At 48.2% G+C, this 24,444-nt stretch overlaps 1 protein-coding gene across 1 annotated transcript; it reads right to left on the reverse strand.

The window, feature by feature from the left end:
• Nucleotides 1-18,808: 18,808 nt before the first annotated feature.
• Nucleotides 18,809-23,818, reverse strand: LOC143820025 (uncharacterized). Its single transcript, XM_077302393.1, has 4 exons — nt 23,318-23,818; nt 22,219-22,788; nt 19,705-22,003; nt 18,809-19,263 (listed from the first exon to the last, which is right to left on the reverse strand). The coding sequence occupies exons 1-4, from the start codon at nt 23,816-23,818 to the stop codon at nt 18,809-18,811; spliced, it is 3,825 nt and encodes a 1,274-aa protein (XP_077158508.1).
• Between the last annotated feature and the right edge of the window lie 626 nt (nt 23,819-24,444).

Here is a 24,444-nt window from a genome sequence, read left to right on the forward strand (position 1 = left end):
CTCCCGAGGTCCCTCCTCTCCCGGGTTAGAATCATAGAGTTGGGAAGGACCTTTTGGGTCTTCTAGTCCAACCCCCTGCACTATGCAGGACACTATGCAGGGTCCCATCCTCAAATCTCCTGGAATTTCCCAGCCTGAATCTGGCAACCCTAGTGCCTCATCTCCCAGGCTGGAGAGGGCCTGGCAACCCCTTACTGCCTCAGCACACTTCCAGGTCTGGATAGCTCAGATTCTGAGAGCTAAGCAGGGATGGCCCTAGGCAGTATTTGGAGGTAGAGCACCATGAGGTCCAGAGGCAGGCAACAGCAAATCATCTTGGAACCTCTCTTGCCTTGAAAACCTTGTGGGGTCACCATATGTCAGCTGTGATTTGGCAACCAAGGCATACAATTGCTTTGTTTACCCTCTAGAACAGGGGTAATCAAACTGCGGCCCTCCAGATGTCCATGGACTACAATTCCCAGAAGCCCCTGACAGCGAATGCTGGCAGGGGCTTCTGGGAATTGTAGTACATGGACATCTGGAGGGCCACAGTTTGACTACCCCTGCTCTAGAACCATGTTGCTGTGGCCGGCCGGCCCACTGCTCTGGGGTTCTGAACACTGGTGAAGGATAAAGATGATTTGTTGGATGATATTATTTCTTTCTTCTCCATTGAGTCCCATGACTTTCTTTCAAAAAGTCTGCCTCCAAGAGAGAGAGACTTCCTTCAACAAAAAAAGATTTTCTCCATCCAACGAAATCACTCCCAGTTGGAGGAACCCTTTACCTTTTGAAAGGCTCCTAAAATCGTATTAGATCTACTGGAGGAGGAAGTGGCCTTATGCTGACAGAGGCCACTGGTCTATCAGGTTCAGTTAGTCCATCTTCAACCGCTGCTGCTTCTCTGTAGGGTAGCAGAGGGAAAATGAGGGGGTCAAAGCTGTGATGCTGCAGCAGCATAACCAAAAGTGACATCATGGCAAGACATGCTAGAAGTCACCTCAGAATCTTGTGGTTTTTACTAAGTTTGGGTGAATCCTAGAACATTCCATGATGTGGTGACATCACTTCTGGTTAAATAGCTGGAAGTGATGCTTCAGTGTCATGGGATGACATTTGGACAACCCTAAGTCAATATGGCCTACTCTTACTTGATCTATCAAGGGCACTGCTGGTTCCCATACAAGGATGGGTTGGTGTAGTCTTGCTGTTGCTGCTTCAACTGCCAATACAGCACAACAGCAACAGAGCTTCCCTGTGGCATGTTTCCCCACAACCATTCCCTCTCTTCTGTACCACCAGGGTCCTTTCAGGCTTTTTAAAATCATTACTTGAGTATTATTATAACGTTATAGCAATCAGACTGTCAGGTTCCAAATGTCCCCATTTGGAACAAAAAGTAACCCTCTATCCCCATCCATTGCAGAAAGACTCCTAAATTTTTGTTTCTTTTAAAAAAATTAAAGCTAGGAATTCAGGAAACAACAGATTATTATTATCATTATTTTGCAAGTAGAGCTGGAGTTTGTAGCATTCCGTTTAAATAAGCTCAGTTTGTTGTGGAGTCTAAATGGAGCCCTTTTTACAATTCTGCTCTGCAGTTGCTGTCCAAGGTATCAATGTGAGACAAGTTTTGAACTGAACATGGCTGGGACTGAACCTATTTACGAAGTCTGGCAGGCAGGGTAGTGGTTGCTACACTGATGGGGCAGAAAAATGGTACAATTGTGGGTGGAACCAGAACAATGTGTATGCTCCCATGCACATGAGTGCCAGATTGGCCTCGTCCTGATTCTTAAAACATTGCAGGGAAAGATCAGAGAAAAGACAGAAGCACCATCATGCTGTGGGAAGCCCCTCCCAGTCCCACTTCTCAATCACATCTAAGTCAGACTAGAACAATCCATCTGTGAGTAACTATCCTTTGTTGTCTACTCTGGCTGACACTGGCTCTTCAGGATCTGAGACAGAAGCCTTTTACACATGAAGCATTGAGCATATAAAACTACCTTATACAATTGAGGTCTACCAAGATCAGTATTATCAGTATAATTCATGTTATTACCTGCCCTGAGCATTTAGGAAAGTTGGATTATAAAATAAAGATTTATTTATTATTTATCTTCTCAGACCTTCAATGGGGTTCCAGGGTCTTAAGCAGAGGTCTTCCATACTACCCACTACCTGATATTTTTAACTGGGACTGTTTTGGAATTCAAAGATGAAAAAAGTGATAACTGGCTTAGATTTCGTCTTCTGTTCAATTGTACAAAATATAAGAGCCTTGTCCTCTGCCATCCCATGTGCAAGCCAAAATCTTTCAAATTTATCAAATTTATCAACACTTGCCTAATTCTCAGAAATAGCAAAAAGGAGGTTAAGCTCTCTTTGGTCTGTATCACTTTACATTAAAACTTGGGGTCTCAGAGCAGGTACCTTCTGTAGCACAGCCTAATATTCTCCCCTAGTTTTCTAAGTGGCAGGAAGTGCCAGGAAGTTTGTGTCTCCAGAGGCATAAGGGTGGGAATGTCGATCTGCTGTCCGAAATGAAATTCTGCAAATACTGGCTTACTTTCCTATCTACTGTTTGTGAGAACTAAGAAAGGTGTTGGCTCCACTGAATACAGAAGGGCGTACTTCTAAATAAGCAGGTTTAGGCTTCTGCTGCTAAAAACACAGGGAAAATACTTTGTAAATAGGTTCAGTCCGGGCCATGTTTAGTTCAAAACTTGTCACCCTTTGCAAAGAGTTTGTTTCAGACCTTGGACAGCAGCTGTAGAGCAGTTTGTTGAAGTGCCAGAATTTAGACCCCGCAACAAACAGCTTAAATTGAGGACTTTGGAAGCTATGCATGCTACAAACTCAAACTCTACCAGGAAAAAAAGAAGGCCAGGAAAAAAGGAGGAGGGGAAGGAGCACACAGGCAAGTGAATAAGCCAGGTTCAGGGTCATCACTTAGGATCCGCATTTGGCTTGTTTGGGAAATAAGGACACGTGACATTTGGTCGCAACCAGTTATTGCATTACTGTCCTCCCCAGGCAGGTGCACCACTGTAGGATGGGGTTATTTTTACTGCCATGTTGCTTATGTTGCTATATTGTATCATTGTGTTTTAACTGGGTTTTAATGGGGCTTTATTGGGGACTTTTATATTGGAACCTGTTTTGTAACCCGCCATGAGCTGGTTTGCCCAGAGTGATGGGCAATAAGTCTGATGATAGATAGATAGACAGCTAGAGAGAGAGAGAGAGAGAGAGAGAGAGAGAGAGAGAGAGAGAGAGAGAGAGAGAGAGAGAGAGAGAGAGAGAGAGAGAGAGAGAGAGAGAGCACTCAAAAGTGTTACTACTCTGTTTAGTACTGTCCTGTAAGTGCAGCTAAAGTTCAATTAATTCTATGTTAATAAAGATTTTTATTCAGAAACAGAAGGAGGCTTCAAACAATATGTATTTCCCTAATGTATATTTCCCTAATATATTTCCCTAATGCAGTTCTAATGTATTCTAGAAAGTAAACCTTCCTTAACTGTTCAGGAGGGCAAACATACGCTGTGCTGTTCAGATACAAAAAGGCAATGTCAGCTGACAGTGACTGCCAGCCTAGGACATGGCTGTGAATCCTTTCGATTTTCAAGGTGGCTTTTGCCTACCAATCCCAATACTGCCGTAGGGCAATTAAAAACTAGAAATAGAACTGATATATGGATAATAGTAAGAACTGCAGAGCCCTGACATACCTCAAAGGTTTTCAGCCTCCTGAGCCAGCCCAAAAGGACTCTGTCTCTTTAAAATTTCACTGTGCGGATGAATATCGAATCCCTGCTTGGAGCGGCCTTCTCAAGTGAAATGGCAAATATTCCCTAATGCCACAAGAGGCAAATTTTGTTGCGTTTTCTGAGTTTAAACGAAAGCACCAACTTCATTTTTTTTCATAAGGAAGTCAGAAAGATGTTAATAATATTAAAAATACATCTGAATGATCTTGAGGATGGGGTTATACTGATGGCTAATATTTAATGTTTTTAATCAGGGAATTATTTGTGTCTAGTTTCTGTTCTTCAATTCTATTTATCCTGTTAGAGACACTTTGCTAAAGATTTAGACATCTAGGAGTTGCAGCACAATCCTAAACAGAGTTTTTGATACCCAATGACATCAATAGGCTTAGAATGGTATAACTCTGTTTAGGACTGCATGGCTAGATATCAGTAAGGAACTGAAATGTCCTGGTGTAGTTAGCTGTGCAAGGAGACACCACTTCACTGTAGAATAGGAAGGAGAAGTTATATGTGTCCATACAAATTCCCATGAGGTAGATTTTTCTATTGCCTTTGGGATTCTGACTAGTAACATGGCTTCAGTTGGTTCATTTCATTTATATTCTATGTCTTTCGCCAATGGGGACTTCCCAGTGGCTTCTGTTGTTCTCCCTTAGCTTCTCCTCACAACAACCCTGTGAGGTAGCCTCAGCTGAGAGTGTGTGACTAGCCCAACATCACCCTGCAAGCTTCCATGGAAGTGTGGAGATTCAAGCCTACATCTTCCAGATCCTTGTCTTCTATAGCTATAGATAATATTTGTTTGTATTTGGGGTGGGAGGGCTTAATCCTTTGTCTTCAGCGTGACTCCCTTTTCTTTATTAGTTATTCTTTGAGCAGTTATGTTGGGTCATCATGGGTGTGAGCCAAAGTGAAACATACAGGGATATTTTTGTGGCTGTTTTCCAGTTCTTGAATGTTGCCTTTCCAGGCAACATTCAAGAGGGGCTGTTCAGGAGCATTGGATTAAGCATGAAACAGAATGGTGTGAATGGTGTGCTCAGGTCAGTGGTCACCTTAAGGATCTCTGGTCCCCAGAATTTGTTCAGCTCTGGCCCTGGGGGAACACACTGTAAGTAGATTGTATTGGCTGTCTTTTCTGTTCCATTTATGCACATGATATTAGTCCCTAGCAGAACCTTAAGAGAAGCAACTCCTCAAAATAAATGATTTATCGGAAGGGGGCGGGGGGATTTCCACTATGAAGACTTTGACAAATTATTGCAGCGAGATTATTTGGACCTTTTGCATGCATTGAAGTAGGGGGAAATCACACATAATGAAAACACATTATATTTAACTTGTTGGTCAGCATCTAATGTGTCATTTTGTTCAGTGTTTTGCCCAACAAATGAAGAATACTAAAAACTGGGATAGCCTGTCTCTGAAGATCTGGCTAGAGTTCTCTTGGAGTTGTTTGAAACTTTATTGTAACTGCAATAACAGCATAATGGCTAGAAATTAGAAGTGCTCCAACACTGGAAGCGTTGCTTGCAAAAGTTGTTTCGTATTTCTGAGGAAATGGTTATTGCTTCTTTTAAAATTCCAGAACTGACCCTTAAAGCTTATGAAGATAGCCATAGTATGACCATTATCTTTGCTATCAGAGGACTTCCTCAAGCAAAAGAGGGATGTAAAAACTGTCCTAGAATATGGATGTTCGCACATTTAACACTGAGGTTGGTATTTTTAGTGTTAGAGATAGGAGAGAGAACAAGAAATATGCAGTTAAGTTAGTTGAATAATCAGTATTTCCTCCTGTTATTTGTTTATTTATTTTGAATATTTTAGTAACACCTCTCCAATTTGTTTGGGGTGGCTTACCAAATAAAAAATAATTAAAACCAAAACAGTAAAAGATATTTATTACAATCCGGCATTAAAAAAAAAACAGCCCAACATAAAAGTACAATGCCATCAAAACAGATCATGAACAGCTTAAAATAAGTTTCCAGACAAAAATTGAATTAAAAGCCTGGGTGAGCAGAGACATTTTGACCAAGTGTGTACAATAAAAAAGGAAACACCAGGTAAGCCTCAAGGGGAAGGGCATTCTACAAGCCGGTTGCCATTGCTGAAAAGGTCCTACCTCTCCTTGCCCCATCCTCACTTCTGAAGGCAGAGTTAAAAACAAGCAGAGCTTGTGAGACAGATCATAACTGATCAGATGGACAATACGCCGCCAATACCTCCTCCTCACTGGTGGGTCATAGGGAGGTATACTAGTCTGTTTCCAGCTTCCCATTCCTGTTGCAGTGCAATGTGCTCTGGGCATCTTCTGTCACCATCTCTGTTGCCTTGATTGGTATTCTCACGGTACGTTTGATAATACGCTATGCAGTCCTATGTAAAGTTACTCCAGTCCAAGCCCATTGACTTTTATGGACTTAAACCAGAAAATTGTACATAGAATCACATTGGTAGTGTCCTACTTTTTCAAAGCCAAAGAAGAAACACAGAAATACAGAAATACAGAAATATATATATAGTTCTGGCAAATGGTTCAGTCTTGACGTACCCTTGGGTTCTTGGTGGGGAGCTGATGGCTAGATGCACGTGGAAATGGGGGGTAAATAGTTAGGCAGCTTTTTCTTCCTCTCTACTATGGTGAGATCAACACTAAGTGGCCTGTGTGGTAGAGTCTCATTTCTTTTCTCAATTTCCAAAACTTTTCTGCTCTAAAACAAGATTCCTGTTCCAAACCACAGGGCTACACAGAAAAATCCCTGCTTTTGAACTCTCTTCTTTTGTTCATTGCAGGTATGTCCCTCACTGGTATGCTGTCAATAGAACACCTCCCATTTAGAGCACCTCCCATTTCTCATCTTCTGTACAGGTTCCTTTCACATCTCTTTTATTTATAACATATATAAATAGTCTACCACCAGCTGAAGCCCTTTTCCACCTAAGGTTCCAGCTGTGGGTTAGGAAACATCTGGAGATTTTGGGGCTGGAGCCGGGAATGAGAGGGATTTGGGGCAGGGAGGGAGCTCAGTGGAGTATAATGCTACGGAGGCCACCCTTCAGAGCAGCTGTTCTCTCCAGGGAAACAGATTTCCTTAATCTGGTGAACTGGCGAGGGAGCTAAAACAGTTCCGCAGGGCCTGCAAAGGGGAGCTCTTCTGCCAGGCATTTGGTTGAGATCAGGTACAACCAGCAACATCTGCAGGGCTCCTTCCCCCCCTCCCCCCCCCCCGAAATCCATCATTCTGCTCCTGGACCTATTAGTATTATTACTGTTTAACGTTGTACTGTTACCCTGTTATTATCAGTTAGTAATATTAATGTTATAGTTATTTATATGTATATTTCTTGTTAGTTCTCAGTTCCATGTAAACCTCCCTGAGCCTTTGGGAAAGGTGGTATATAAATATACATGGTATATAAATATGAAAAATAAATATAATAAATAAATAATCCCAGGGAATCCCCAGGTCCCACCTGGAGACTGGCATCCTAACTCTACTACATCAGATGTGCAAACCAGCAGGCTTAGTTTAGCCTGAACCAGAGAGACTTACTTTTGGGTAAAAATAATTAAGGAAGAAGGATTAATATTTCCAAAGAGTCCCATTAGGCAACCCTCCCAACACACACACAGGCCCATTATGCACGGCTGCCGAAACGGCGATTTCGGGTCACATGGAAAACGCGGAGGGGGAAGACGCAACGCACACCGGTTATGCACGGGGCGGGGCGTGACGGCAGCAAAACCCAGAGTAACCGATTATGCACGCGGCGATCCGGGTGTCCGGGTGCCACTTCTGGTTGCACCCCGGTCACCCGGAAGCTGCGCTTTCTTCTGCGTTTTGCGAACGCAGCTTTTTCGGCAGCATACACCGAAGCTGCGGCCAGTTGCAGCCGGCACTGTGCGTTATCAGTGATTTCAGTCGCCGCCATTCCACCCCGAATGTTCACTAAAACCCCCGTGCATAATGGGTCACACACACACCCATATTAGGAGTAAAATGTGTGTGCAAGAGTCACAAGTGAGTCAGACTGTACTTGGTGTGTGGACTAAAGTAAAAGTTTCTTAAGTGCTCTTTGCTTCCCCACCCACCACCAACTAATCATAACTGGGGGGCATTCCACTACCCCTTCTTAATGGGGTGTACGACAATAATTCACAGCACGCCACTGTTGTCAGTGAAGAGTGCAAACGCGCAACATGGCCCATCAAGTTTACAAATAATGAACTAGGCCTGTGCAGCTTCTAACATAACTAGACAGAACCTAATTATTTGTTTTTCTCTTCTGAGCACAGTTCACTGCTTTTCTGGGTTCATCTCATCTAAGGAAAGAAACAAACAATGACTCTTGCGGATGAACCATTAGCGGTATATTCTGACACCCCAATCCTAAATGCATAGAGTGCATACACCTTCAGTTTTACTTCCCTGTCTAGGATTTGGAGCACGTGTTTAGCGTATATATTCCCAGCCGGTGGGTATTCCACATGCGCTTCTCTACACAAGATCCTGAATTTGTGTGTGTTTATTTATTTAAAACATATTAGACCACCTTTCCATTGATCAAGGTCATCAAGGTGGCAAGCTTAAAGTTAAAACATTTGAAGAATAAAAAAATACATTTATAATTATAAAATAACTCTGCTGAAAACGCATAAACAACAGAAGGAAGTCTAGTAACCACTTTCCAGGGCATGCTACCACCAGCAGCTATGGCCATTTCAGTTCATAGCCGGATCTGAAACGAGATTGGAATGGATCTAGTAATCTGTTTAATTCAGGAAACTCCCCACATTCAGTCACTTTGCCGAAGAATGGGACATTTGAGACCAGGTGGTAGTAATTCAGCTCTTAGGTCCTGAGCAAGTTTTTTTTTTTTTTTTAAGGAATGGATGCACTAATGTCTACTTTAAGGCAAAAATCAAACCCCAGTCTCTCAGGGGGACATTTCCCCTCTCCAAAACCCAGTCTACCAGGCCAGCCCACTCCCCATGGATTGTAGCACCCAGGAGGGGCAAGAGTCATGTAAACAGATAGTAGATCTCATGTTTCCAAGAATCCTGTCCACATCTTCAGATGTAATTTAATTGTGGATGGCTTCCACTTATTTTTTTTAAAATGCTATGCATAAAAATGTTCCAGTGGATTGTAGTGCTCTTAAGCTACTCCCAACTTGAATTTAGAGGCAAAGCTCGCTTACAGAAAATTTTTAAGAACTGATAAAATGGATAGTATTCTCTTGCTACTTACTAAAAGATTACTGATTGATTGAGGTTGCAGTTTCATGCTTTGCAAGGGAGTAATTTTTAGTGCAGTTTTATTTTTTAGGTCAGGGTGGCTAAAGGGCACTTTACAAAACTTCTTAATTAGTCCATGCACCAGGCTTAGACTGAGGCCCATTCCGCACCAAGATCAATGTTGCAAATTGATTATGGAAAGAAAAAATAAAATTTAAAATAGTGGAATTCAGCTTAATGCAAACCTGCCTTTGTAATGGAATCCAGTTGCGTTTCAATCGTTTCCCACAGGTTTCTGGTCTTGGCAAAAATTGCTAGAAAGGAAGCAATTTTTTCCTTGCTTTGTCCCACCCCTGGCCGTCAATCAAATGAGCAGCCAATTGGCAGTTGTTACCATGCTCTGGAAAAGCCCCTTTCCTTTTAAGAACAGGTTTAAAAAAAAAAGAAAAACACACGTTGCAACGAATATGCCTTGATTCCTTGCTTCCTTGCTTCCTCCTAACTTAGAGACCCATCTAGCTGGCAACTGGCCTGTGAGCTGCCGTTTCATCATTGCCACACTCCCCCAAGTGAAAAAATATCCCCCCCCCGTGCACGAGCGCGATTTTCGGCCGAAAATAAAGGGAACTTGCAAACGGAGCTGTGTTGTGCTTGGTGACTTGAGGGGAGCTTTGAAGCAGCTCTGTGGAGGGACTGCAGCCGGAGAAGCCTTGCTGGGTGAATGAAGGCTCACCAGCTCATTGCTCTCCACTCGTTCCGAGAAAAAAAATGGCGATCACTTCGCCGGAAGTTCAGAGGAGAGATCCAGGGGGAGGGACTTTGCTGAAACCGCAACAATGGTAACACACAGAGCTTTTTTGAAACTGTTGCAGATTGTTTGCAAGAGTGTAGCGCTTTCCAGAGGGTGAATCCACTTTTTGGGATTTCCCTGGAAGCGCTAGAACGTAGCGCTTTTAGCGGGACTGTTTCAGGAGTGTGGCAGATTGTGAACAATGTCGTGCATAACTGCATATTAGTAGCGATTACAATTTGCCACACTCCTGCTGCATTAAACTTATGCAGAATGGACCTGACTCACTGGTGAATCTTGCCCACCGAAATAGACACACTTTTAATTTGAGTTGGTTCACCGTGCTCATTTAGGCTCACTAATAATTTCCATCTGAAGTTCTACTCAGATTTTCTAATCAGTGGAAAACACTAAAATCTCATCTAATTCAGGTTGAGAGATTCGGGAACATAGTGTGTGTGTGTATGCGCATGAGTGTGTGTGCATGTGCATGTGTGTGTGTAAAGTGCTGTTAAGTTGCAGACTTACGGTGACCCCAACAGGGGTTTTTCAAGGCAAGTGATTCAGCACAGGTGGTTCAAACCATTCCCTCTGTCTATCTACAGAGTCTTCCTTGGCAGTCACCCTTCCACTTCTGCTTAGCTTCCGGGATCAGACTGTTCTACACCATTCCGCATCTCCATAGTGTGCTAACCTCTTGACTGCTGTTGCTTCAGTATGTCAAAAAAATCTCTTTGGATGCTTGGCAATCAGAGATAGATACAGATACAGAAACCTTTATTGGCATAATTGGCAGTCAGAGGTTGTGGTGGACTGGTCTGATTACTCTGTTAGGTTTCTGTTGCTGGCCAGAGTCATGTTAGCAACCCCATTTTAAAGACTCTAACGTCATAACACAGTTGCTATTTGCATGGCTGAAATGGGATTACTAGCCCTCTTTCGGTTTGTTCTGGCTCGCACATGATGTTCAGTATGTTTGTGGGTATTACATGCAAAAAAACAGCTTATTTAAACATGAAAATTGGGATTTACAGAATTGTATTTGCTCCCACATTCTGTTGGAGAATAAGGCAGCCACCACCCACAGACAAGTGGAGAGAAGCAGGAGAGGACCGGGGAAGTGAAAATGGCTCTGGAGCAAGCCCTGTTGAACAGCCAGTGGTTCTCCAAGCAAGAACTACAAGGGCCTTCAGTGACTCATCAATGTTCAGTGTCTTACCCTTTGCCTTATCCCACAATGAGGACCCAAGTGGCTTCCATTGTTCTCCCCTCCTCCATTTTATCCTCACAACAATTAGGCTACATGTGTGGCTGGCCTGAGGTCACCCAGCTAGTGGGCATGGCAAAGTGGGGATTCTAAGCGGGGTCTCCAAGATCCTAGCCAGACACTCTGAAACACTATATCCCATGAGATTGAGCAGAGTAAAATAGGTCCAGACTTATGTAGAGGTGGAAGAGCTCCTGTAGCACTGCTGAATTTGTTTCCTGGCATAACCGTATTCTTCTTCAAACATTTACAATTTCCTCATGGTAAGATGGCTAATGCTGGATCTCCATCTGTTAGAATCCCCTTAATTTAGGCTGTAATGTAAAAGTAAATTCAGTTCCTTCAGCATGTCTGAATCCATATTGAGGTTTGACGTTTTCCGGGCAAATGTCTAAGGAGCAAATCTAAGCAGATCTGCCGGGAAGTCAGAACTTATGCAGCGGTGCTCCACTGAGGAAAGGGCCCTTGGGTTCCCAGCCTCAGGCTTCAGTTCTTGTCTTGTCAGGGTTTGAGGCTCATGGCCAAACACTTAAGCACTATTTTATAAATGTCTTCAGGTGAAATCTTGACTCTGTTTAGGTCAATGAAAATTGATGGCTGCAGAAATATTTTCCCCTTGTTAATATACTATCTAAATCCTTGACTCAGTCTTGCAGTACTGGCTGGTTGATATTGTAAAGGTTTTTCCCCTTTCTCCTGACAATAACATCCCCAGGAAATCATATTGTCGTAATGGAAAAATTGCCCTCTCTGAAAATCACTTTGAGTGCCCCTATTTCTCCCACCGTCCTTGCCCACCCTTACCCTCTTTCTGTTGGCATTTTTTTCTCTGCTAGAAAAGGTCATGACATTTCAAGGTGTTCACTTCCTTGAGAACTGCTGTGAAGCCTAAACCCTTGAAATAATGAGATGCATCATCTTCCCTGTCAGTGAAGTTCTGTCACAAGTGGAAACAAACACAGCAAACACAGGACTAAGAAGTATCCAACCCCTGTCCGTGACTGGAGTGTACTGACTTGGATATCTGGAAATTATTACAAAGGGCAGAAAAACACAATTATCTTCCTGCTCGTGTCATTCTCTGTTTGGTTTTCAGGCTCCACGTTTGCAGTACAAGATTATTCAAATTTAAGACAATTTGACTCCATATTTGCTTAAGAAAGGAAAACATGCTTCCTTCCCACCCGTTCCTTAGTAAGTACATATGTTGATTATTTAGACCTTTCAGGTCATCAATGACACAGCTTTTTTTTGCAAAGGGGGCTATACCTTTGCGTGTGATTTGGCACAGAGTGCTTCTAAAATATGCTGGCACTGATCATGTGAGAAACTGAATCAGGGCTGCCAAGCCAGTGTGAACTTCCCTTCTTTGGTCTTCTGTTACAGGAAAGTGTGGATGGAAATTGAGATACGACATTATGGCTTTGTCACTTGCCAGTTTTTTATCTGGGTACAGAAACTTACATAGGCTGATTTTGCACAGTGGTGGCCACACCAGGCAACTGGTGGTGCATAGCAGCTTTCTGTGTCCCCACAGAGGACACATTTCAGCAAGGCACCCAGTCCCCCACTGAAATTTGTCTCCCCGGCAGACACAGCTGTGGCTGAAAGGTTCTGTTGTACAGGGGTGGCGGGGAGGGTTGCAGGAAGGTGGGATTATGTGAGAACGCAATCCCACCTTCCTGCAAAAAACAAAACAATGCCCCAATCAGCCCCAGCAGTGTTGAGAAGCACAGCAGAACCGAATGGGCATTTCTAGGCCCCTCCAGGTCACCATAGGAGGGGGCTGAGCCAGGCTTGGTCCTTCCCCCATCCACATGAGCCTGCCACTGGAGAGGCTTTGTTGGCTCCTGGGGTGGCTAAGGAAATGTGGAAAATATCCACATTCCTTTAACTTGGGCCAACAGCACCTTAAAGCACGTTAGGCCCCAGTGGCGATGTCATATGAAAGTGGGGATTAGTCCTGCTATGATAAGATTGCACGCCTGGACTTTTCTGCCTGTGCAGAATTGGCCATACAGTTGGACATATGGTGGGTTATAGAACCTAGGAAGAATGAATGAGGGAAACAAAGTCGTGAGTATATGTCAGAAATTGTTGTAAATAGCCTCTTCTGTCACCTTCCCCCCCCCCCAGGTCCCTTTCCCCTCTGGGAACCAAGCTTCAGAGCTCTCCTTGAACTCTCAGAGCCATGTGAAGCCAGAAGAGCAGGGAAACTCCATGGAGAAGAAGCAACAAACATATTCACACACAAAAAAGCTCATTTCTACTCCATGACAGCATATAAAGGAATGAAAAGCATACAGTCCAAAACTGGAAATGAGGATGAGCCTCATTCATGCCAGCTTTATAAATTAATTTAATGAAGTAATTAAACAAGACCAGGCACAATAGCACATAAGTCCTTCTGACTACATGGATTCTCAACAACAGCAGGTGGGAGGGGCATACACACTGTCGAGTCTGATTTAATTGTTGGCCTCCAATCAGATATCAGCCATGAATTTACCATGCAATGATTTCCTCAGTGCCTCATTATCTATACAATGGGGATGATCATTATCTGGGGAGGCATTCAGCCATGGGAATCTCCTATTGGCTTTCTGATATGGTAGGATAAGAGGTCCTAGATGAAGTTGGTTTACCTAACCTCAGACCTCTTCAACCTACAGTATCACATGTGAAGGACCTGGCTTAACCTGGGCTTGCTCTCCAGAATCAACTTCAACATGGTGCAGACAGGATTAGGAGTCAGGATACGTGGTGGAGGCAGAGGAAAGAACAAAAGCAGTGATCAGCACCAGCATTTCTCAGATCCATCCAGAATCTGAATTATTTTATTTATTATGGGTGAGAGGAATTCTGTTTTCACAAATACCAGTTGTAACAAACCATGGTATTGTCTCATGCCTGTGTTAAGCCCTAGAACGTGGGTTCCCAACCAAGAGGGGGTCCATGGGAGCTCCAGAGGAGTCCCACAGCCTTATCTACCATGAAATAGGTGTACTGTGGATAACCTTCATATAAGTTGAAAATAAGAGCCTCTTGTGGCACAGAGTGGTAAGGCAGCGATATGCTGTCTGAAGCTGTTTGCCCATGAGGTTGGGAGTTCGATCCCAGCAGCCGGCTCAAGGTTGACTCAGCCTTCCATCCTTCCGAGGTCGGTAAAATGAGTACCCAGCTTGCTGGGGGGTAAACGGTAATGACTGGGGAAGGCACTGGCAAACCACCCCGTATTGAGTCTGCCATGAAAACGCTAGAGGGCGTCACCCCAAGGGTCAGACATGACTTGGTGCTTGCACAGGGGATACCTTTACCTTTACCTTTACCTTTAAGTTGAAAATAAGGTAATTAGGGACTGGTTCTCTCTAACAGCTGTGCCTCAGATTTAGAGTCATTGAATAACCAACATGTGAAATGACTGACATTTTGTATGACTTTGGCCTCTGTGCTTTTTAAATACTAGCTGTACGGGATGACAGAAAAGTCAGAGCTATATAAACAAATCTGTATGTTCTTTTGAATATTTTCTTCATGACTTCGTCTCGTCTCCAGAAAAATATCTGCCCAAAGTGTGGTTAACACACTACTCGGAAATTCCTGGAAATGGAGCCAGGACTTAGGCAGAGAAGAGACCTCATGCCACAGAGTCTGCCCTCTAAAGCAGCCATTTCCTCCAGAAGATCTGTTGTGATTCTGGGAGCTCTCCAAGCACCTGCTGTCTATCGGCAACCCGATCCCAAGGGAGCTTACACCAAGATAAAGCTACGAAGCAACCAAACATTAAAATCAAAGGCCAGCCACTGAATTGTTGTTTTTAAACAACAACAATAACAGAGCAGTGACAATAAAATTATAAAAATGACCTAAACCAGATCTAAGGGTTTTTTTTAAGCAACCATGACAACCCAACAACTCTACTAAACAACAGAAGCAAAACTAGACGAAAGTAAAAAAAAAATAACAGCAGCTGATAGTGAGCCAGCTGGAGGATGCTGTTTTCTGCATTGCTCAGGGAACTTCCAGAGACTTCCAGCATAGTACGTTTAGCATAGATCAGGGGTAGTCAACCTGTGGTCCTCCAGATGTCCATGGACTACAAATCCCATGAGCCCCTGCCAGCATTTGCATTTGCTGGCAGGAGCTCAAGGGAATTGTAGTCCATGAATATCTGGAGGACCACAGGTTGACTACTCCTGGCATAGATAACAACCCCACCTTAATGTACCCTGAAACTAGGAGAGAGCTGTGTTCTTCCATCCGCAGTAAAAAACTAGAAGATTGCTTTTATTCTGGGCACGTTATATATTTAAAAAAAAAAAGTACGGAGGCTAATTTTAAAATTATGCGCAGTCTCAAGAGCTGCCTTTTAACTTCTGGAGGTGTTAAATGGAATTAAACTTCAGCTTGCTCTGTAAGAAAACCTTAGCGGGCTCAGTGGGGAAAAAAATTAATAATTCGGCTCTATATGATTATTGCTTCTTCCGTGGCATTTTTATCTTTAGAGTAACATTATCTTTGCTTGAATGTGTGGTTTTTGTACTGTCCTAGCACTCACTGAGCTTTGAATAAAAATTGGATCTGTTTCTCCTCTCCCCCCCCCCTTTAATTTTCCACATCTGGAGAATACTTCAGAAAAAAAAATCTTTCTTTTTAAAAAATGAATCTAACTTCTCTGGTCATTATACACATTTCATTACATAGAAATTTGAGCATTGAATAGCTTTTGGGTTGTCAAAAGCTCTTTATAAGCAGCAACATATTCATTGTGAAGAGAATAGCCTTTGGATCTTTCCCCTGGCTTTTCTTCTTTTTCCTGCAGTCCATTCTCTTTGGAGATACTGTTCAGTCTCATGCGTAAATCCCCCATTCATTTCAACAGGCACTTGCGCAAGAGAACTTCTCAATGGTTCCGTTTACTCTGGTATAAGTTGTTTCATTAGGGATACTTGGAAAACTGTAGGTTTGTTATTTCTGCCGTATATTCATGCATCTATATGTTTATGCCCCCTGCAGGGCTCTTCACTCTGTGGGTATGAATTTGCTTCTTGTCCCAGGCCCCCGGGACATATGCCTGGCCTCACCCAGGGCCAGGGCTTTTTCGGCCCTGGCCCCAACCTAGTGGAATGAGCTCCTGGAAGAGCTACAGGCCCTGCGGGATTTGTCAGCTTTCCACAGGGCCTGTAAGAGGGAGCTCTTCTGCTAGGCGTATGGTTGAGGCCAGAGCGGTACCCGGTGTTGTCAGCTGAGTTCCTCATTCCCAGATAGAGAGCGACAGTCTCATGCTGAACAGGGGTGGGGGGGGGTGAGGGAGGGAGGTGAGTGGTAATATTTTATTGTCTGCCATCTGATATTATGTTATTGTTCTAATTTAGTTTTAATGGGTGATTTTAGGGGATTTTATTGTATTCGTGGAATTTATAAACTGCTGCAAGACATTTGAGAGCAGCAGTATATAAATATAAATAAATATATCATTGGAAGTGTACAGAATGCAGTCTTGCAGAACCGCCACTGAGAGCTATCTTATGAAGGGCAAGTTCACAATATTTTATGTGAGCTTTCAAGTTTCGCAGATGACTTCATCACCCAGGACTTTAAACATAGCAAAAGAAGAGCTGTTTTTTTTTTACTACCCAAAAGAGTCCTAAAGTGGCTTACAGCCCCCTTTCCCTCCCTCTCCCCATAACAGTCATCCTGTGAGGGAGCCCTAACAGAACTGCTCTCCAAGAGAACTGTGACTAGGCCAGGGGTCCCCCAGCTGGCTGTAGGGTGAGCAGTGGGGAATCAAAATGGGTTCTCCAGATTAGAGTCTGACTCAACCACTACACCACACTGAATCTCAAGTAGGAGCATGGTGCCAAGATCTACCAGAAGATGCAAGAAAGCGGTTATGTTATTAGCAGTCTAAATTTGGTCATCTTGATATACCTTGGAGCCAGTTTTGACCCTTTGCAGCTGGTGTGAGCTCTGATCTGTTTTGGCTTCAGTTAATGATTCTTTGAAAAAGGCATTTAGCTGAAAAACAAGCACTAACTGGTGGCCTTTTGAGTTATAATTATTTATAACATTATCTTTAGCCATTATTCATTGCTATTCTGAAACTATTTGGCAATGTTGTTTGGAAACAGTTTTATCCTTGTAATGTCTTATTTTTCATAATTGTGCTGTATGCAGTTCCTGCTGGGCTGTTTGATCCTACAAGGTTACTCTGAAGCTGAAAAGGGAAGATGGTAGTAAAGCCACATGCAGACTACTTAGCTTGAGACCTATTTGGGGCAGGACAGCCATGGAGGGCATGAAGGAATGCTAAGGTAAGTGCCTTTCATAGGGCATCTATAACCCATTTTGGCTTCTGAAGGTGGTACACGCCTTGTTGCTAAAATGTCTTCTTGCAGTTCATGAAGCTTTAATCCAGGTTTTCCAAAACCTTTTCATATTTTTTCCCATGTGAGAATTTAAAAAAAAATCTGATTGCCTTCAGAAGCCAAAGTGAGTTTCAAGAGCCTGTGTGAAAAGGACCCTAGAGAAGCAACGTCCTCTTTCACCATGGAAAATTTAATAACCAACGATTGTTTATCTCAAGCACTACCTGGAATTCACGGACCCTTTAGAAGTTCTCATACAAAGCTGGAGATAACAACAGAAAGTAGTGTTTGAAGAAGCCAGGCATTTGGTTGAGGTTGACCAAACCAACACCATCTACTGGGCCCCTCAGAACCCCTTCCCTGGCCTGAATCCTGAACTGAACAGCCTTTGGGGTGACAGTTATATGTTTAACGTTACTAGCACCAGTTTTGAATTGTTAGGAAATCACTGTTATATGTTATTACTGTTGTTTATTTGATGTTTATCTGACAACTAGTGAATTACTCTGTACTTTCCCTTAGGTTTGCCTATATTCTATGTAAACTGGTCTGAGCTACAGGGGAGATGTCAGGAATCAGGCTGAGCCCAGCCTGTGGAGTCCCAAGTGAAAGCACATCCGAAATCCAACAGTCGGTTGCAAATTTCCAAGAAGAGCTTTATTAGGCAAAGTCCACAGAAAACTAAAGCAAGCCAAGATCTTCCTAAGCAAAGATCTTGATAATAACAAAGTACAAGTGAAACGGGTGGGGTAGATATAGGGTACACCAAATAAGGGAGGGGTGCGCAGGAGATTTGGCGGGAGAGTGGGCAGAGAGGAAAAGGGGGCTCTGTTCTCAGGCTACCAGATGGCCAGGTGCCTTATCGGGGAGATGGCACATTGTTGAGATTTGGCTGTCTCCGCAAGGACACTTACAGTGAGATTGATACAGTTGTTGGGCCTCCTCGCCCGCTGAGAACAGGAAGGGAGGGAACATCTCAGAGGACAGGTTTATTGCTTTATGGCCTTGGGTGAGAAGAGGCCTGAGAAAGTAAAATATGCAAGAGTAGCCGGGAACAGGATGGCATGAACCAGGGGGGGTCATGACACTCGCCTCCCCTTAAGGCCCCCCCCCCGTCCCCCTCGCCCTCAAGCCCCCGCAGCAATGGGGGTAGGGCCCGGCTTATCGGGGAAGCGGGAGTGGAATTTGCGGAGGAGAATCGGAGCGGCGACGTCCTCCGCGTCCACCCATTCATTGTCGGAGTCGGGGAAGCCCTTCCAAGAAACCAGATACTGCAATTGTTTGCGGAACAAGCGAGAATCGACAATGTCGGACAATTCGTAGTGCGTCTCTTCCCCCACCATGACGGGGGGAGGTGGACGGGACTGGGGGTGCCACTTATCAGGTGGGGGGGGCCTTTTTGAGCAGGCTAACATGAAACACCGGGTGAACCTTGCGGTAGGTCTTTGGGAGTTCTACCCGCACGGCGACTTCGTTTAGCACTTGGGTTACCTTAAAGGGGCCCACAAACTGGTAGCTTAGCTTCTTGCATGGCCGCCTGTTTTTGAGGTTTTTTGTGGAGATATACACCTCATCCCCCACCGCATAGTCAGGGGGGCGCTGGCGTTTGCGGTCAGCCCATTTCTTGAAATCAGCCTTGGCCTTCGTGAGGGACTCCGTTACCTCCCCCCAGGCCTCCCGCACCCGGGTCGCCCATTCGTCCACCCCAGGCGGGGAGGCTGTGGGATCACCCGGCGGCTTCACGAGGGTGGGGAAGGGGGGCGAGGCGTAGCCGTGAACCACTTCGAAGGGGGCCCTTCCCGTGCTTGAGTGCGGGGCGTTGTTGTAGGCATATTCTGCGAGGGGCAGGAGGGAAACCCAATCGTCCTGATGGTAATTCAGGAAGCAGCGGAGGTACTGCTCGAGCACTTGGTTAACCCTTTCGGTTTGACCATTTGTGGCGGGGTGGTACGCGGAGCTTAGCCCCCTAGACACTCCTGCCAGGTCCATGAGGGCCCCCCAGAATTTGGCGACGAACTGTGCCCCCCGGTCGCTAATCACCTTGCGGGGGAAACCATGTAGGCGCACCACGTGGGTGACGAACAACTCGGCCAGGCGCTGCGCAGTGGGTAACCCCGGGCAGGGGACGAAGTGCGCCTGCTTCGAGAATTGGTCCACTACCACCCAAATCACCGTCTTCCCCTGGCTGGGGGGCAAGTCGGTGATGAAGTCCATGGAGATGATCTCCCAGGGGCGGTCGGGGATTTCCAGGGGCTTAAGGAGGCCCTGGGGTTTACCCACCCCCCGCTTGTGCGCAAGGCACACTGGGCAGCCAGCGACGTATTTCCCCACGTCCCGGCGGGCCCCCGGCCACCAGAATTGGCGGCGAAGCAGCCCCCAAGTTTTCAGGAAGCCAAAATGGCCCGCCGCCTTGCTGTCGTGGCACAATTCCAGGATGGTCTTGCGCATCGAGGCGGGGACGTACAGGCGCTCCCCCTTGTACCAGACCCCCTCGTGGGCACGAAGCTGCGAGCGGAGGTTGGCGAATTGCGGGTCCGGGCCCAGGGCCGACCGGAATTCCGACAGGGGAATGGAGAGCGGCCCCGTGGGGGGCCCTGGTGAACCCGGGGGGGGGCCCTGGGACGGGTGCCCCGCCTTGGTCTGGCTGCGGGTTTGAGCCAAGAGCCCCAACTGCTTGGGGGTAAAGACCGTGTCCACCCGGGAAGGGCGGTGTTCTCCCGGGAACATGCGGGAGAGGGCGTCCGCCATGAAATTCTTGCGCCCCGGGATGTGGACTAGGGTAAAATCGAATCGGGAAAAAAAGTCCGCCCACCGAATTTGCTTCGCGCTGAGCGTGCGGGGTTTCCGCAGGGCCTCGAGGTTCTTGTGGTCGGTCCAAACTTCGAAGGGGATGGGGGAGCCCTCCAAGAAGTGCCGCCAAGTGGACAGGGCGGTTTTGACCGCCGCCGCCTCTTTTTCCCAAATGGGCCAGTTCCGCTCGGTGGGGGAAAACTTGCGGGAGAGGTAGGCACAGGGCCGGAGCTTGCCCCCCTCCCCCCTTTGGAGGAGAACCCCCCCGACCGCCTCGTTGGAGGCGTCGACTTGCACCACGAAGGGCTTATCGATCTCCGGGTGGGCCAGGATGGGCTCGGAGGTGAACAGGTGTTTGAGGTGTTCGAAGGCTTGCGTGCAGTCCTGGGTCCACGGTAGTGGTGCCCCCGGACGGCCATCCCTGGCCCCTTTCCCTTTGGTCTTTAGGAGATCGGTGAGGGGTAGGGTCACCTTGGAGAACCCAGGGAGGAAGTCACGGTAGAAGTTGGCAAACCCGAGGAAGGATTGAAGCTGCCTACGGGTCCGGGGAATTTCCCAATCGAGGACCGCCTGGACCTTCGCGGGGTCCATCCCAATCCCCTCCCCCGAAACCCGGTAGCCCAAAAAGTCGACCTGGGGTTTGTGAAACTCACATTTCGGGAGTTTGGCGTACAGCTTGTGTTTCGCCAGGCGGCGTAAGACTTCACGGACGAGAGCTGTGTGCTCCTCCTCCCCCCGGGAATAAATCAACACATCATCCAGGTAAACCACCACCCCCCGGTACAGTAAATCATGCAAAACTTCGTTGATAACGTTCATGAACACGCCCGGAGAGCCGCTTAACCCGAACGGCATGACGAGGTACTCGAACTGTCCCAACGGGGTGTTAAAAGCCGTTTTCCACTCGTCCCCTTCGGCGATGCGGACCCGGAAATAGGCGTCTCGCAAGTCCAGTTTGGTGAAGATGCGCCCTTCCCCCAGGCGGCTGAGTAGGTCCTTGATGAGGGGAAGGGGGTAGGCGTTGACCCTGGAGACCGCGTTGATCGCTCGGTAGTCGGTGCAAAGCCTGAGGGTGCCGTCCTTCTTTTTGGCGAACAGGACAGGCGCTGCCATGGAAGAAGTGGCCGGGCGGATGAAACCCCGGGCCAGGTTTTTGTCGACGAAGGCGCGAAGCTCCCGAAGTTCTGCCGGGCTCATGTTGTAGAGTTTGGCCTTCGGGAGTTTGGCCCCCGGCACCAGCTCGATGGCGCAATCCGTCGGGCGGTGTGGGGGCAGCTGGTTGCATTCCTCCTCCGAGAAAGCTTCGGCGAGATCGCGGTAGCAGGCCGGGATGGCGTCATCGGGGTCCGAGTAGAGGCCCATCGCCCGCAGCCAGGGGTTGAGCATGGCCGGGCTCTCGGACCACGGGACTACGGTCCCCGCGACGGCCACGGGCGGCGCGTCTGGCTGGTCCCGATACCAGAAGTGCAGCTTGCAGTTCGGGTGGGAAAAAACGAGGCGCTTCTCGTCCCAGTCGATCTCGGGGCGGTGAAGGTCCATCCAGTCCATGCCAAGTAGGATGGAGAAGCCGGCAACGGGGGCGACCGTGAGGGAGATTCGTTCCCAGTGGGACCCCAGATTTAGGGCCAGGGCGCTGGTAGCGTGACGAATGGCGTCCCCCCCAACTGGGGCGCCGTCCACCTGGCGCATTATTATCGGCTTGGCCAGGTCCTCCTGGCGGGCGGCGAGGGCCCGCGCGATTCCGGGGGTCACCAGAGACGTGGAGCAGCCGGAGTCCACGCAGACCTGGACCTCCACCCGGGTGTCGGCCTCCTCGTTGATTAGTACCGCCGGGAGGAGGATGGGGGGTAGGATTCGTCTTGGGGGCGCCGGAGTGCCGACAGGGAGGGTCCGCCGAGGGGCGCCCGGCATGACGGACCGTCCTCGTTTCCCGAGCTGTCCGATTGGGAGGACTCGGGGCTGGTCTGGGAGGAAATCTCCGCCTCCGTCGCGGGGGAGACAGGAGCGAGGAGCGCCCGGGTGCCCCCGGACTTTCCTGCCGATTTGTCGGACGGACGTTGGCGGTCGGCCGGGCGCTTGTCCGGGGGGCGCTGGCCTCTATCCTGCTGGGAGGGGGATTTGGATTTCGCCAGGCGCGTCGGGCACACCGAGGCGAAGTGTCCCTTCCCCCCACACTCGTGGCAGAGTCCCGATTGCTTACGCCTCTCTCTGTCTGGCGCACTGGTTGGGGCAGGCTGTGAGGCCAGCAGCTTCGGGGCACTTGGGGTCTTGTCGGATCGTGACGAACGGAGCAGGCGGGCCGCCTCCTGGCGACGCTGGTAGGCGCGATAGTTCGCGAGGTTGGTTTCGATCACCCCCGCGGCGTCGATCCACTGCTGGAGGTCCCCGTCCTCCGGTGGCCCCCGGTTGAAAATTCCGTCGGCCACTGGGCGGTCCAGGCCGTCCAGGAAGGCGTTGATGATCTGGGTCTCGTTTAAGGTAGTGATTCGGTCCGAGATGGCCCGAAAGTCAATTACATAGTCCATCAGGGGCCTCCCCCGCTGTTTCAGCTTAGTTAGCGCCTCTGTCGCCTTCCGTTCACGGAAAGGGTCGCGGAAAGCCGTACGGAGGGCGGCCCTGAAGGATTCTAAGGAGGTGGCTGCCGCCGTCCCCCTCTCGTACTGGATGACCCACCAGTCCATTGCCTTGCCCTCTAGGTTGCAGCCCAGCGTGCGCACTAAATCGGCCTCGTCCGTAAACGTATCGCCCCATTCCGCCAAGAAGCCATCCACCATAATCAAAAAATAGGTGAGTCTCTCCGAAGTACCATCGAACTTCACCTTGAATTTCCGGCCCCCCAAATTGTCGTGGCGGCCGCCGCGGGCGGCCCCGTTGTTCGGCTGATTGGGTGGCTGCAGGGGGACCGGCGAGGGCGGCGGGGCGAGCGGCGGTTGAGGTTGGGGCTGGGGAGGTGGGGCGGCTGCGGCAAGCGGAGCATAGGTCCCCCTCCTCGGGGCTGTCGGATGAATCCAATCCTCGGCCAGGTGACGATCGCGGGGCGGTGGGGCCGGGTTCGGGGGAGTGGGGGTCCTCGTCGGGGGCTCCCCCCAAGGGCCCGACAGAAACGTGACGGGGTCCTGGCCCCCCGAGCCGGGAACGTGATGGTGAGGCATCCCTCCTCCCCCGACGAGGTTCGTGGTGAGGGGGGATCTCTGTGAAGGCTGCGCCCCGCTCGGGTCCCGGCTCGAGCTCGGGTCCGGTGTCGACATCTTCCTCCTCCAGCCAGGTCATGGCTGGGCGGGAGTAGGTCAGATGCTTGGGGGGAGCGAACGTCGAGATCAGACCCATGGTCGCGGTCCCCCCGGTGTCTAGAGTCCCGTACCCCAGGGACGGGGTGCTGTGGTGTTTGGGCTTGACAGCGGGGCCCACAGGGGGGCGCGTAGCAGCTCGGGTGGCCTGGGCAGCTGGATTGCCTGGTAGTGATGCGGGGAGGGAGAGTCGGCCTCTCTTCTCCCTCTCGGAGTCGGGGGGGGCGCTCCAATGCTCCCGACGGGACTCGGCTTGGCGCAGGGCCCGGCGAAGGGCTTCGTTTTCTCGTCGTTGGTCCCCCACGCGTAGCATCAGGCTCTCGAGTTCTTCTACCGGGACAAGTTGCTGGGGTCCTTCTCTGGTGAAGTCGACCCCCACCTGGCGCCCCATTTCGACCAGATGGTCCGCATCTCCTGGGTCGCTGGGAGGGTCCTCGTCCTCTTCCTCGAGGGAGGGTGGGGGCGATTTCCCCGCCGCACTCGCAGACCCCTTCGTGGGGCTCTGGCATGGCGGGGATCGGTGGTCCTCGGTGTCGGGGGGGGCGTCTCCGGCTCCGGCGTCTGGAGGGGTGGTCAACGGTACCGTGGTGGCGCCGTCCTCCGCCCGCTCTTCGATGGGAACGTGGATGATCAGGCGTTGCCGGCCCCCGTCCGGGGACTGTTCCACGATGTCTAACCCTGAGTCCTCCGGGGCTGCCGCGGCCATGGGAAGCGAGGCGCACCAACGGATGGATTAACAGGGAGAAGTGGTTATTATCAATTTGTCAGGAATCAGGCTGAGCCCAGCCTGTGGAGTCCCAAGTGAAAGCACATCCGAAATCCAACAGTCGGTTGCAAATTTCCAAGAAGAGCTTTATTAGGCAAAGTCCACAGAAAACTAAAGCAAGCCAAGATCTTCCTAAGCAAAGATCTTGATAATAACAAAGTACAAGTGAAACG

Source organism: Paroedura picta, chromosome 10, assembly GCF_049243985.1.
Source record: "Paroedura picta isolate Pp20150507F chromosome 10, Ppicta_v3.0, whole genome shotgun sequence".
Taxonomy (NCBI): domain Eukaryota; kingdom Metazoa; phylum Chordata; class Lepidosauria; order Squamata; family Gekkonidae; genus Paroedura; species Paroedura picta.